Source organism: Rhinolophus sinicus, linkage group LG15, assembly GCF_036562045.2.
Source record: "Rhinolophus sinicus isolate RSC01 linkage group LG15, ASM3656204v1, whole genome shotgun sequence".
Classification (NCBI taxonomy): domain Eukaryota; kingdom Metazoa; phylum Chordata; class Mammalia; order Chiroptera; family Rhinolophidae; genus Rhinolophus; species Rhinolophus sinicus.
Window position 1 is genome coordinate 22,616,731 of NC_133764.1, and position 13,791 is coordinate 22,630,521.

At 47.1% G+C, this 13,791-nt stretch overlaps 1 protein-coding gene across 6 annotated transcripts in view; it reads left to right on the forward strand.

The window, feature by feature from the left end:
- The window catches only part of HNF1B (HNF1 homeobox B), a 51,960-nt gene that overhangs the window by 19,762 nt on the left and 18,407 nt on the right, over positions 1-13,791 (forward strand). For all 6 annotated transcript variants that reach the window (XM_019732599.2, XM_019732600.2, XM_074319553.1 and 3 more), the window contains exon 5: positions 11,420-11,580. In XM_019732599.2, the coding sequence (XP_019588158.2) occupies positions 11,420-11,580 (161 nt within the window). The remainder of the gene's footprint in view (positions 1-11,419; positions 11,581-13,791) is intronic.

A 13,791-nucleotide genomic window follows, 5' to 3' on the forward strand; every position in this document is an offset into this window, starting at 1 on the left:
CCAATTGGAGTAGAGGTACTTTCCTTGTGGAGGCTTAATCTGAGACACTTATTGGCCTTTGTTCTTAGGAGGGAAGCTCCCCCAAACTTTAGGCAAAGAGTAGTAAGAAGGGGATGGTGGACATAACCCTTGTAGTGAGCACAGGAAGCCTCAGAAGATCCCCAAGGCTGATTTTCTAGAAGCCACTTCCCTCAACTTGTGAGCATGTCTCTGCTTAGACGCCTTTCCATTGCCTCTGCTCTGGCTTCAGCAGCTCCTACAGAAGCACACCTTGTGTGAGTTTAGACACTGAGGAGTTGACCACTGAGACTCTGTCTCTCTAATGCTTTCAGAAGGTCAAGAGCCAAGTTTCTCAGGACAAGTACTGGGCATGTCCTTCCCAAGTTGGAGGGATACCATGGAGATGATCTTTAGGATTTAATGATTTTCCCAAGGGGAATCTATACCCCCCGCCCGCCCAGGCAAGGTGTTCACATACAGTGCCTTGTCTGGACCACACTCAGACCTGTGTGTCCAGGTAGCAAGGTGTAGCACCCAAAACAGGCTTGGGCTTGAATTGTGGTTTGTCACTCTCTGGTGATACGGCCTCACACAAGTGACTTAGCCTCTTTGAGCCTCAGTTTCTTCATCTGTAAAATGGGGATCATGATGTCTATCTCCTTTGGGCTGTTGTAAGACTGAGATGTGATGAAATGTGGCCAGTGCCAAGCACAGTGCCTAACAAGGAAGGAGTGATTGGATTGACTCAGGAACTCTCAGGGCACTGAGAGAGGCAGAGCTTTGGATCTTCCTGGGTTCTTGAGCAGGGTGTGGTTTGCAGTTTCTCCCTGGAAGAGTTTCCCTTCTCGTGAACGCTGCTTATCATCTGAGACAGCAGAAACAATGAAACTCAAGGATTAGCCAGATCTGTGTCTCTCAAATCTCCTTCCCAGGCCACATAAAAGGCATCTGGAGAGCTCATTAAAAATACCCATGGCTCCCCCTCCACCCACATCTTTTAGGATCAGAATTTGGGGTAGGGGATCAGGCAAGTGACGTTTCATCAAACTCCCTAAGAGATTTGGATGTACAGTCTGGACTGGACATTGCTAGGCTAGATGGAGCGAGAGGGTTCTAAAGAGGTTCACAATGATCCTGATGGCCCCTGAGCTAGGAATTGTGAGGCAGGACTAGGATTCAAGAGACCTGAACCACTAACGAACAGAGGAGACCTTGGGCAAATCACTTTTGAGGGATTCTGGCAAATGAAGGTGTTGGACCTTTCAGCTCTGACCGGTTATTATTTGGAGACTGTGTGTAGCATCAGGTCTCGGGGCGCAGGACTCCGCTGCTTGAAGTAGCAGAGGGAGGTTTGCCATTGTGATGTTTTATTGTTCAGCTCATCATCTCTCTCTCTCCCTCCTGGTCTCCCTCAATCCTGCCCCATTTCAAGAACTGTGCTGTTAGAAGCCTTCCACCTTTATTAGGGACCATTAGAGCTTTACAGCACCAGCAGATTAGGTGGGGCCAGTCACAATAAACAGATTTATAATGGGTATATAAAGGAGACACCTATAACTGCTGGAGGTTAACACTTTCAGGCCCTTTGAGTGGCAGCTTGCTTGCCCATGTCTTCTGGCCCTGCCCACTGCAGGGCACCTCTTCCTGGTTGGCCCCTGTTGGATGGGGTTGGCAGTGAAACCCCATGAGCTCTTGCTCAGCAAAGGTGGAAAACCTCTGTACAATATCTCCCATTTGGGTAACATGAGTTTGCCCAGGGGGCACAAAATAGGTGCTTAATTTGTCTCAAGATGTTTTGTGAATGGAGCCTTTTCCTTTTTCTTGAGAATCCTGGTGAAGTATCAGGTTTGTATCCTTACCGGTCAAAGGAAGAGAAACAAGCCCGGTATATCTTATCCTCACCGTGAAGAAAGTAGTCTCTGAAGTCTCTCAAAATCGAGCTCCCTGTGCATATGTTCCAAATGGTAGCATTATGGGCTGTAGCGACATCTAAGACCGAGCTGGCGTTCTTCACCACTGAGTCTCCAGCCCACGACCCTGTGAGTGGCACATGGCAGACATTCCATGTATTTGTGGAATGGAGATATCTGTTGTGGAGGGCTCCCTGTCCAGAAGCGTAGTGCATAAATCCCGTTTTATAATCTGTTTGTTATTCAGCTGTAGAGTTAAACTGAGCATGGAATTAGTTTCATTTTACATAGTGTGTGTATATATTATTATTTAAAGCATAGTTTTCCCTTTTTCTTTACCCCCCTTTTCTAGAAGCAATGTTATCAGCTCTACCTCCATTAATACTGCTTAACCAAAGTATACAGTTTCTCAAAAAAAAAAAAAAAAAAAAAAAACGAAAAAAAAAAACCTCACCCTTCAATGCTACCGGGAAGTTTCTAAAGAAACGTATTATTTTTATTTCTCCCTAATGGTCTAGTAATTTCGTTGACTAGTTTAGTTCTACTAGCTTGTTTTATGTTCTACTAGATTAGTTCCCTTTAGCATCTCTTGGGCAGGAAAGGAGCTAGAACAACTCTTCCTGAGTTTCTACTGCATGACCTCGGGGTCTAGAAAAGGGACGGGACTTTTTGCAAATCAGTCATTTGGAGAGACAGAGAGGAAACTGCCCAGCTCTAGGCAGGCACCAGTTCGGGGGGTGGGGGGTGCCGAGGGCCTCCCTGAGCACTTAACTGGCACTCCTGTTCAATGGAAGCCAGTAATCATCCAGCTTCCCATGTCTTTTTGCCCAACACCTGGTGCTCCCTGGGACCAGCATCCATAAGCGGGTGATCATTGGCTGTCTGTCATGATGATGGTGATGATGATGGCGGTAATGATGTTGACGGCGCTGCCCTCCGTGACGGTGATGAAGAGGCCGGGGGCTGGCCAGGCAAACCCCCGTAACAAGGCAGCTCTGACACTTGCCAGGCCTCAAAGGATCTTCTCCCTCAGTGTCACCTCCCAGTAGGCTCCTGCTCATGAATAGGTCGCAGTGGAAAACCTCTCTTTTCTAAGGCAATTTTATTAGCCCTTTAGTCACAATACAGATGTCTGTTTATAGGACCTAACTTTTGTGTGGACACCCAGTGGCTCAGTCTGCTGATGGCTTTATAGCCTTCCCCCATAGCCCAGACCCACGAGAAGCATCATCACTCTCCTGGTCAGCCAAGCCTCGGGGCCTTTGTTTCAGCCACATGAGCCCTGCCCGCGAAGGCTGCCTCTCAGAAAAGAGACCCCAGGAGCCAGACTGCAGCAGGGCTCTGTCTGTCCCCACAACTTTTAGGTCTAATGATGTCCACCATTAACCCTTCTTAGTTTTACTCTGGATTCCTCTGGAGAAAAAGGCATTGAAGTTACTCACGTTGCCACAGTAAATCCTCATTAATTGATTCTCCTTACCCCCAAATCAACCCAATGGGCCTAAAACTGGGTTCTAATATGGTGAGTCTAAATTCGGGGTTCCCACCTGCAGCCCAAAATCTTTCGAAAAGGTAAGCCTGTGCTAACGGAAGTACCTGTTCCCATCCCCCTTACGGCATCCTAGGTAATGGGTGCTATGCTTAGGCCTCAAGAAGTAGAGAATGTGTGGGTTCCTCACAGGTATTCCATGACCGCTCTTTACACTGAGTAAAGCGCTGTCCAAAATCTCAGGTGTGAAAAGGGATATTTATTCCTCAACGCACCTACCTCATATCTTCAAACACGAAATTGCCCAAATGTGCCAATACTAGTTCATCATTGTGGTTATATTTTAATCTCTCTCCTTCTCTCTTACTCCCCCCATTCCTCCTTCAAAGTGTATGCCTCTCCCTAACCTCAGAAAAACCAGGAGCTTTAGAAGATAAGTGTATACCACTACCATTCTCCCCTGCTCAACTCAACAGATTGAAGGTGAAGGGAGTGTGGAGCCCTTCGTCAGAGGTGAAGTGTAGGTCATTTATCCATCAGTTATTTATTCCACAAATACTTATGAGAGCCTAGCACAGGCTAAGCTCTGTGTAAGATGCGGAGGAGACAATACAGAAGACAGAAAAGGTCCTGCCCTCATTGGGCTTGTATTCCAATGAGTGATACAGCCAAGAAACAAGCAAGCAAAGAAAATCATTTCGAACTATTAATGGGTCATGAGGGAAGGCTCAGTGTATCTGAAGTCAATATACTTGGGACTTATGGGGAAGAGGGAGAAGGGTCAGTTTCAAAAGACCACTGACTTGCTGGGAGACCCTTAGCAAGAGGGAGTGAAAATGACCTTCTCTTCTTCCAACCTCAGCTTTCCACTCTGTCACATGGTCATCTGTGACACACTGAGAAGCAGACTGTGTAAAACACTCACAGAGGAGAGGACTTCTCAAATTCTTGAGTGCCGGCCTGGTTTCTTTCCCCTGCAACCTTGGTCTCTAGGCTGAAGTGTTCATTGCAAACCATCTGCTGTTAGCCTGCAGAAACCAGCTCTCTGGTAAAGACCAGGCTGGTGGCTGGTGGACCTTGTGGGGAGGACAAGCGGAGTTTGTGTCCCTTCTACCTCCTCACGTGTGCAATTTTCTCAGGTGCACCGTGTACATTAGCTTCTGTGCTCAGCCAAGATGCTTTTGATAGAAGACTTTTTTTTCTTTTCTTGGTTACATTTGCTTTGATTTTTATAAGAAAACCAGTTTGTGGGCTTCCCTTAAGTATCACTCAACTTTTACTCCTTGAGTTCAAGAATGTTTACCGTCCCCACGGGCCTGTCTGTGTTTCTCCTCTTATGAATTGGGCTCCTAACTAGGCCACCTTGGGTAGAAAGGGATCTGGAATTGAAGCCAGCCCACTGTTTAAATTGCTTTCATCTTACATCAGCGTTTTCCTCCCAGGCTTTCAGATTTTTAATCTCCTAAATTCTTTGCAAACATTCATCTTTATCCCCACAGAGGAGGTAGTATCAATAAGAACTGGCAGTAGTCCTGTGTTACCAATGAGGAAACTGAGGCAGCAATGCTAACTCATTTGAAAGCCTTCATTTCTGGAGTTTCCAGTTTCAAGCCGAGGAGTGGTTCACATTCTTTTATCCCAAATGAGTGTCTCTGAAGTTCACCAGACTGAATCATTTGTGTCTCCACTTCTTGCCTCAAGAAAGTGACTCCTGTTTGGGAAAAGAGGGAGCGGATTTCTAAGGATGTAAGACTGGCCTGTTTCCCTCTGGTCCCCTCCCAACCCTATGTTTTGGCTTCATAGGAAAGACAGCTCTGTCTACCCTGTGATTGATGGGCATGGTTGTTTCCTTTTGGAAGAGCTTTCTCCTTCGCACAATCCCTCATAGTTGAGTTTAAATTCCCAGTTTCCAGACCGAACAGGGTTGGGCTGAGCTCTGCATGAGGTTAGGAACACAGGGGAAGAATGTGTGTGACAGAGCCCTGGCCAGTTGAGTAATGTTTACTCTGTTGGTGGCTGGTTCGGTCACTCACTCACGCTGGCAGAGATCCACCAGCCAGAGGAACATTCCTGCATTATCAGGGATGGGAGATGGGCTTTGAAATGTCAAGGGTGAAAGGCATCCCACCAGATTCTGGGTACACCTCACAGACCCCAGGGAAAGGGACCCCCAGGCTTCAGTGCCGAAGGCCACGTGCGGCAAGCTGAGCCTCTCATTGCCCAGGGGGCCCTACCTCCCTCTTCTCTTCTTAGTAAAAGAGCAATTCTGGTCATGCTTTCTGGGCTGACATTACTCTTCTGTTTGCCCAGCATTTTCTCTCCCAGGAGAACCCAGTGCTTCTCTAACCTTATTTTATTCATTCATAATTCTGGCTTCTGAGAGAGGGAGGTCTGGATGCCCATTTTATAGACAAAAATGCCAATGCCCAAAAGTTGACGGGCCCAGAATCATCAGAGTCAAGGCAGAGAGATAACGAGTAGTAGCTGACAGTGTCTAGATGCAGGTGCCTTGTTGATTTCTGGAATTGTGGCATTCGGGGTCTCAGCTGCCTTTTGAAGTTCTTAGAGAGCTGCATTAGCTACCCAGGGCTCTCTGTGGATCTAGCCCCTGAAACACAGGTTTCTGAGAGGTCTCTGTGGTTAACAACATGCTGAGCAGCTCCCCTCTGGGGTCCTCCTGTGAGGCAGTTGCTGTCTGTGTTTGAACACAGTCAGGTCTATAGAACCCAACACATGCATCATAAAATCCACCATGCTTTGCAAAGTCATGCAATAAAAACCACGGGGCTGATGGGAAAAAAATAGGTTTAAGGGTACAGTACTCAAAAACATCCTTAGGGACACCTTTTAAAAAGATAAGAATCTAATAAAAACATTAACAGAGTTTTAGATCTGTTACATGGTTAGAGATCCATCAATGCTGTACAATTAATAGGGCACTTGGCCTTGAAAATGAAGTTTGCCTGTGGAGGTGGGTGTTGGAAAGTTTGAAGCTTGTGCGTTATGGTCTAGAGGACGCAGGGTTATCTGAAATCAGAAGGAAAGTTGTAATTGCAGATGTGGATAGATGTGGCTTATAGCACATGCGGTGAGCTGATGGTAGATGGTAGATGGTTGATGTTTGACAGGTGTGTGTGTGTGTATGTATGTGTGTGTGTGTGCACATATAAACAGAAGTGCATTTAGTGTATTTCTGTGTGGTTCCATTCATCTGGGTGGAGATTTTGGAATTCCAAAAGCAACATGTGAAATTCATGTTGCATTCAAATTATTCCCTAATATATCAGTAGAATTGGAAGAGATCCACACTTTCAGTACAGGTATCACCATAGAAACTGACTGCATTTTCTCCTTCTGCCAGGAGGATGCTCCCTTGTTGTGGGGCATGGATACTGAAAGCAGCTGAGGGCTCGTTTCCTCATTCAGTAAATTTTCACAATTTCAGGCCCTCTGCTAGGCTCTGAGGATGCAACAATGAGTTAAAAAAGCTGTCTCTTTCCCTAAGAAGGAGAGAGAAGTAAAGATATCATCAGAGCATTATAGAGCAGGGTGACTGACTCCTGCTATGAGAGTCTCTACTGCATGTAAAATACAAAGGGCAGAGCCCATAACTACCAGGATGAATCAAGGAGAGCTTTACAGAGGAGGTGGCATTTAGCCCTCTTAAAGGATGTGGCATGGAGAAGAAGGGAAGAGCTTTCCAGGCAGAGGGAACAGCATAGGCAAAGGCACAGAGGCAGGAGATGGTGGGGCTTGTGTGAGGAGTGACAGGTGCTCTGACATGACTGACTGTAGGGGATGAGGTGAGAGATGATGCAGATAAGACAGGCCAGAATCCTAAAGGCCCGATTCTGCCAGTCTTAGGTGTTTGGGCTTTTCCAGAAGGCAGTGAGAGGCCATCATAGGTTTCCAAACAGGGCCGTGACGTGGTGCAATTTTGTTTTAGAAAGAAATCCCAAACCCTGGAGATGGGTACTGGTGCAGAAAGGCAGGGCATGGAGATGCTAGCTTCTTGGAACCATAAGCTTCTTTCATATTTTGACACTTCTGACCAGTTGCATTGGATAGAAACCAAATGATTTGTTTCTGTCCCCCATACCGTCAGAAATTCAGGAATAGCATCATGACCCATGATGCTGAGGACTAGGAACAGATGAAAGTAGGTAACCTTACCAGGGCCTCAGGGATGTCTCTAGATTCCAGCTGAGATGCCTGTTGCCGCTCGATACACTTGCTGTGTGGTTCATTGGGCCAGTGATGGGGACGTGGCCAGTTAGTGACTTGGGCCAGGAAGTGAGTGGGAGGTACATGGCCACCTTCTCGCATTGCCATTTCTCTTATGGGACCTCTGTGGCTATTAACCTGGCATCTTTGGCCGGTCAGTATTAAAACAGAGCTCTCGTTGTCTGTTCGTTTTCAGAGCTTGCAATGGTGAAGGAAAAAGTAAAGATGTCATTCCACTTCTTAACATAGGCTCCTGCCTGGCACGTGATAATTGCTCAGTAAGGTTTTGTGAACTTAGTCTTCTGAAAAATGCCTTTTAGACAAAGACAGCCCCAAAATAGGAGGAAACTGTTTTCAGCAACTGTTATATGCCAAGCATGGTCTGGGTACTTTCACACCCATTAACTCATCAGTCTTCTTCCCAATAACCTAAGGGGTGGTGGGTATTGTTAACGATAAAGACTGAAGTTCAGGGAGGTTAAGTAGCTTCCCCAGTGACACACAGCTATTATGTGGTAGAGCCAGGATTTAAACCCAGGTCGCCTGGCTCCAGAGCCTACTCTACTTTTGCCCTCATTTCAAGCACTCTTCTGAGTTTATTGAAAGACACAAGGACCTGGCCTCTCCTTCCTCTAACAAGAGCATCAGCAGATACCTTGTGATATACCCTCCACCTCCACACCCCCTTTTAGGTGGCTGGCTGATTGCAACCACCCTCTCAGGGGCCAGCGTGATTGCCCAATTCCTGGTGAGAGGGGCATCAGTGGGAAAGATGACAGGTGAATCTGGAGCTGATAAGTGGCCTCATGCCTAGCTCCCACCGCACTCTGTGTTGGTAATAGTCTCTTCCCCTCAGTGGGCAGACCTTCTGGTTTAGAGATGAGAAAGCTGGAGTTCACCTAATATGTTGATGGCAGAGCTGAGATCAAATCAGGGATCCCTAATTTCCAGCCAGATGCTATCCCTTAGCCAGAGGTCTTTAAAGGAATGTACAGAGGTCTAGGCCCATGTGTTTTTAAAAAGAGTAGCTCCACCGTTACATTTCTCATATAAGCAAAGAAAAGCAAGTCTGAAAACCAAAGCAGCCTTGGGTTATGCTGCCTGGATTCTAACAAATGGCTCTTGACTTTCTCTTGCCAGACTCCCTTGTAAAGAAGGCTTTTGTTTCCTGTGGATATCTTTGGTTAATTATTTTTAATAATTAGGTAGCCTGTGGTAAGGGAGAAGCCTCCCCGTGACCCATATTTGATCATCAGGGGGCTGGCCCTCTTCCTTCAGCCAAATTAAATAGGCTAAAACCAGAATGTGTTTGACTTGAGACTGAATCGATGATGGGGACAGGCTAGGGGGTGAAAACACACCTGACTCCCAGTGTTATCTCCACTCTCTCAGGAGCAGAGCATCTTGGGGAGGTAAATAGCTGGTGAGGGAGTCAGAGAAAGCAGGAGAAAAGCAGGGTGAAGTCCAGTTCCTCAAAAGGAAAGAAGAAGGGGGCAGGAGCCACACCTCCCTCCTGAACTGCTTCCAGGGCAAAGCATCAGTGGTCCACCGGGTTAAGATGCTTTAGAAACTGTTCTCCATGGAAAGATAATTCCATTCAGTATTTAGAATCTGCCCTACGTGGTCTAGAACTCTGGAATCTTAGGACATATATCTTGGTGCCCATCCCTACATCAGCTCTCTCCCTCAGCATCCCCACCCCTAGTTGCCATTTATTTGGCATTGTGCTAGGAGATATTTATAGATATTATCTCTCATCTGAAAATAAGGAAACGTTCTCTCCATTTGATGAGAGGAAACTAAGGCACAGGGAGAGAATTTTCCCAAGATCACACATCTGTTAAGAGCAAAGTCAAGATTTGAACCTGAGTTTGTCTAGCCTCAGAGCTCACAGTCTTCCCACTGTCTCTCCTTGTTAGAGAATTCATCCTTTTATCAATCTGAACCCTGCCTCTTTTCCTTTGGATCTAGCTCTGCCTTCTGCGCTCACAAGTTTCAGATCTTTCTTCTTCCATATAACAACACTGTGAGCTAATCTGAGTGGAGAAAAGGGACCGAATTTAATCCAATGGGATGGAGTAGAGGGCGATCGATAGGAAAGCAGGGGGGCTACAGATAGATGCAGAGAAAGAAAGACAGGACTGGGTAGGGGGTGTTGGCTTGGAGATATGGAAGCCTTTCCGTCTTTTAACTTCATGGCTCCTGTTTCCCCAAAAATGTAGTGCCCCAGACCAATAGCCACCAAATTCCAGTGCTGCCCCACTAGCAATACCACATTCACTGACAGCCCTGTGAATCAAAGGATGGGGAAAACAAACAACAGAAGAAGACCATAGAGCATGCATTAAGCCACTTCGCAGTCAAACACGTTGCTCTTGAATTTGGAGCCCTGCCTTAGCACTTGTTTGTCTTCTCCCCAGCCTTTTGAAGCTCTGGGCCATGTCAGCCGTGGGTAACGTCCTTTGAAGAATCCAAGGAAAACTGGCTTGGGTCTCCTCTTGGCAAGCTTCATTTTAGGGAATTGGAGGCAGCTTCCCTGGCCCCTCAGGGGACTTTGTAGTCTCCTCAAGAAGGAGGCAGGGCAGCAGGGGAAACAGACCAGCAGAATCAGTATACTTTATACAGTCATGGTTCATCTTGGGAAACTGGGCAAAAGCAGAAGTACAGCCAAATAGTTGGCCCACCTCTCCAAATAATTTCATGCTTTAGCATTTGGTCTCCCTCCCTTGCAGGTAGGAATAGGGTCCCCCAATCCTTTTGGTCGAATCCAAAGTGAAAAACAAAACCACTTTCTTCCTAAGACTTGAGCTTAGGGTGAGATACCCAGCCATGCCAGCTTTATCTTTGGCTGTGTCTTTGTAAACTGGATTCTTTGCCCTGCTTTTGCTTCCTTCAGTTGCCTGGTGTCTGCCCAGCTCTCTCCTTTTCCTGAGCACAGACCTTCATTTTGGTTCCTGAGCAGGAGGGCACGTCAGCGCAATGAGGTTGCAAACATGCTTGGTTCTCTCTCCCCCTACCCCCCCACCCCCACCGCAGACCAAACTATAGTGCTCTACGAAGCATCCACATCCCACCTGTGTGTCCTGCCTGTCCCACCTCCTGGCAGATGCACCTTCCCCTGTGACCTGGAAATCAGCAAAAGGGGAACCCATCAAGGGAATGTGAGTTCCCGAGCCAAAGCCTGCTGGCTGCGGCTCCATCCCTATTTTGCTCTGCCTATGTGCCCTGGGCCTCCTGGGCTCAGTGAAAACAGTGGTGCTCAGAGACTGATACATTTTCTATGACTCTTACCAAGTTCACTGGGCAGATGCCTCTTTGTAAAATGAGTCAATTCATACTTTGCAGCCCCATGCAGCCAAGAGATGCCAGGGAAACCTTTCTAGAAGGCGTTTTGAAGAATGGAATACTCCAGCAAGGAAAAGAAGGCCGGAACTCCTAAAAGAACTATACTGATGCAACAACAAGCAGAATCCAATCATTCACTTATTCATTCATTTCTTCACTGATTTGGCACATATTTATTGAGTGGCTACCAAGTGCTAAGGCACTAGGGATATAGCAGCAAACAAAACAAAGCAGATAAAAATGCCCTGCCCTCACGGAGCTTACATTCCAGAACTCAAATAGAGGCCATGCCACCTTTCCCCTAGAAAAAGACAGCCGTGGGTAGCTAGGGATGGAGAAGTCAACTTTGTTTTCTTGTCATCCACCCTTGAAAACAAGGGGAGGGGTGGAGTCAGTGTTTCAGGGTCCTGGTGGCGCTAATGTTCGCTGTTGGGTCTGCCTTGTTTTGCAGGAGTGCGCTACAGCCAGCAGGGAAACAATGAGGTCACTTCCTCCTCAACAATCAGTCACCACGGCAACAGCGCCATGGTGACCAGCCAGTCTGTTTTACAGCAAGTCTCTCCAGCCAGCCTGGACCCAGGCCACAATCTCCTCTCACCTGATGGTAAAATGGTGAGTACACCTGGGCCATTGTAGCTCTGGAGCTGATAAGATAAGAGGCAAAACAAACACAACTTCTCACAAGGCCTGCCTCAAACAATGAACCATTGTAGCCCTACCAGGGAAGATGGGGGCTATCCAGAGTTGGAACGGAAAGGTAGAACGGGTGACCCAGCCTTCGATGGGTGGAAGAGGTGTTCGGTTTGAACCCAGCCAATAAATCTGACAGAGCTCTGCTCTCATTTTATTGATTGAATGCCTCATAAAGGAGCAAGCCGGGTGGGACACTGTTTGTTTTGGGGCTGCCAATGACATTTGTGTTGATAAAATGTTCATTCTCCACTACCCCCAACCAAGGCCTCTAAAGCCAGTTTTTTAACCTAGAGAGAGCCTCACTTTGAAACAAGCCCCCGCTTTCTCTTCACCACCCCCTGGTGCTGGCAAGGAGAGTAATTAGTGGATGGCAGGAGGTGGGGAGAGGCTTCTTGAACTGGGATTTTGAAGGACATTGGATGGCATGCTAGTGAAGGTCACAGCACAAAATGGCAGGGAGGGTGGGGCATGCTTACAGGGTGAGAGAGAAACACCGACTTTGAAGTTACAGTGACCCAGGTTCAAATCCCAGCTCCAGCACTTAATAGCTGTGGGCAGGTTACTGAGCTACTCCAGGTCTCTTTTTCTCATCTATAAAATGGGGGTAATAACACTAGGGTTGTTGAGGGAACAAAGGTGACAGTGAGGGAAATAGCACAGTTTTTGGTAAGGTAAATATTTAATAAATGACAGTGTTGTTGTTATATTTCTTTAAATGAAATTTTCTACATCCATAACCACCATCACACCCAGATGTAAATTTAGCACACTTGGTGAGAAATAGGCTGTTTGAATTTGAATTTTCAAGGTTTTAATCCTCTAGCAACACAAGTGCAGGGGAGAGCAGTTTAGGAGAGTATACAAATATTACGACACTTGTAAGGGTAGGAAATGGAAAACTTTAGTCTTTGGTCATGCTCTGTGTTTCAGGGCGGGCGAGGGGGTGTGGGAAGGGGGGGAGAGGGGAGCAGGTTCCTGGCTTCTACGTTCAAGGTGGAGCTGCACACATTCCCTCAAGGTGTCTGACCCAGAGGTGGGTGGGGGCCGGGGTGGGGGAAAGGGACAGGGAGCAGATGCCATTTTAGACCTTGATGTGTGTGCTGTATAGGCAACACAGGAATGGTGAGTCACAGGTGATTGAGTCCCCAACTCCCTGGAGGAAAAACAAAGTGTGGTTGCTGAGGGGAGAGTTGGCCCAGCCAATTCCAGTATCAGGGGACGTGAGCTGATCGCTCTGGTAGTGGTCTCTGCAAACTATATGAAGGGGTGCTCCTGTGGGAGGCATTTCACAGCTGCCTTGCCCTCCCCTTATCCCTTAAGCTTCTTCGTAAAGAATGGTTTGTCTCAGCTACCTTGTGAGAGGCACAGACACATTTTTATGAGTTCTCAAGAGTCACTTTGAGACCTAAACAAGTAGGAGTAAGAATTACCCAGGCTTCCCTTGGAAAAGGGGCCATGTGGAAGAGGTCTTGACTTCTCAGTAGATGGAACCTTCCAAGTCTCCACTCACTTGAAGGTCCTTAGGGTTTCCCTTTGAGCCCTCCCACCTGTTCTCCTAAGAGGCAAGCTGCGGCACCCAGGCTGGGGCTGCTCCAAAGGCAGCCTGCAGACACGCTTTTTCCTTCCTGTTCTGCTTGGCAGTGCCCTAATGGGCAGTATGTTATTGGATTGATGATTGACCGAGACAGCACACCTCAACGTTAGCAAACACCTGGAAGCTTGTTTGCAGGGACCAGCTTTTTACTAGTCTCCGACACCCTGGCTCGTATGTTATGTCCCAATTGCTGGAAGCCCCACATTCAAGAGTGTGTTTTCTGTTAATATATAACAAATCCATCAAAGATCTTGGGCCACTAAGGCAAGAGGGGAACATGGTTAAAATTAGTGCAGGCCAGGGAAGCAGCATGTGAAAGTCTTGGGCTCCGTTATTCGTCAGCAACAGGATGGACGTTGCTTAACTTGCGTTTCCTCATCTGTAAGATGGGGGATAATGGATGTGAGAGTTACTTGGAGTTCTGCTCTTCTCTAAGTAAGCCCTGTACCAGGGAATGACAATCTGTGTGTGCTGACTTTCAGTAGGACACACACATGAAATCTTCCCCCAGATACTGGTTTTAGAAATAATACTGA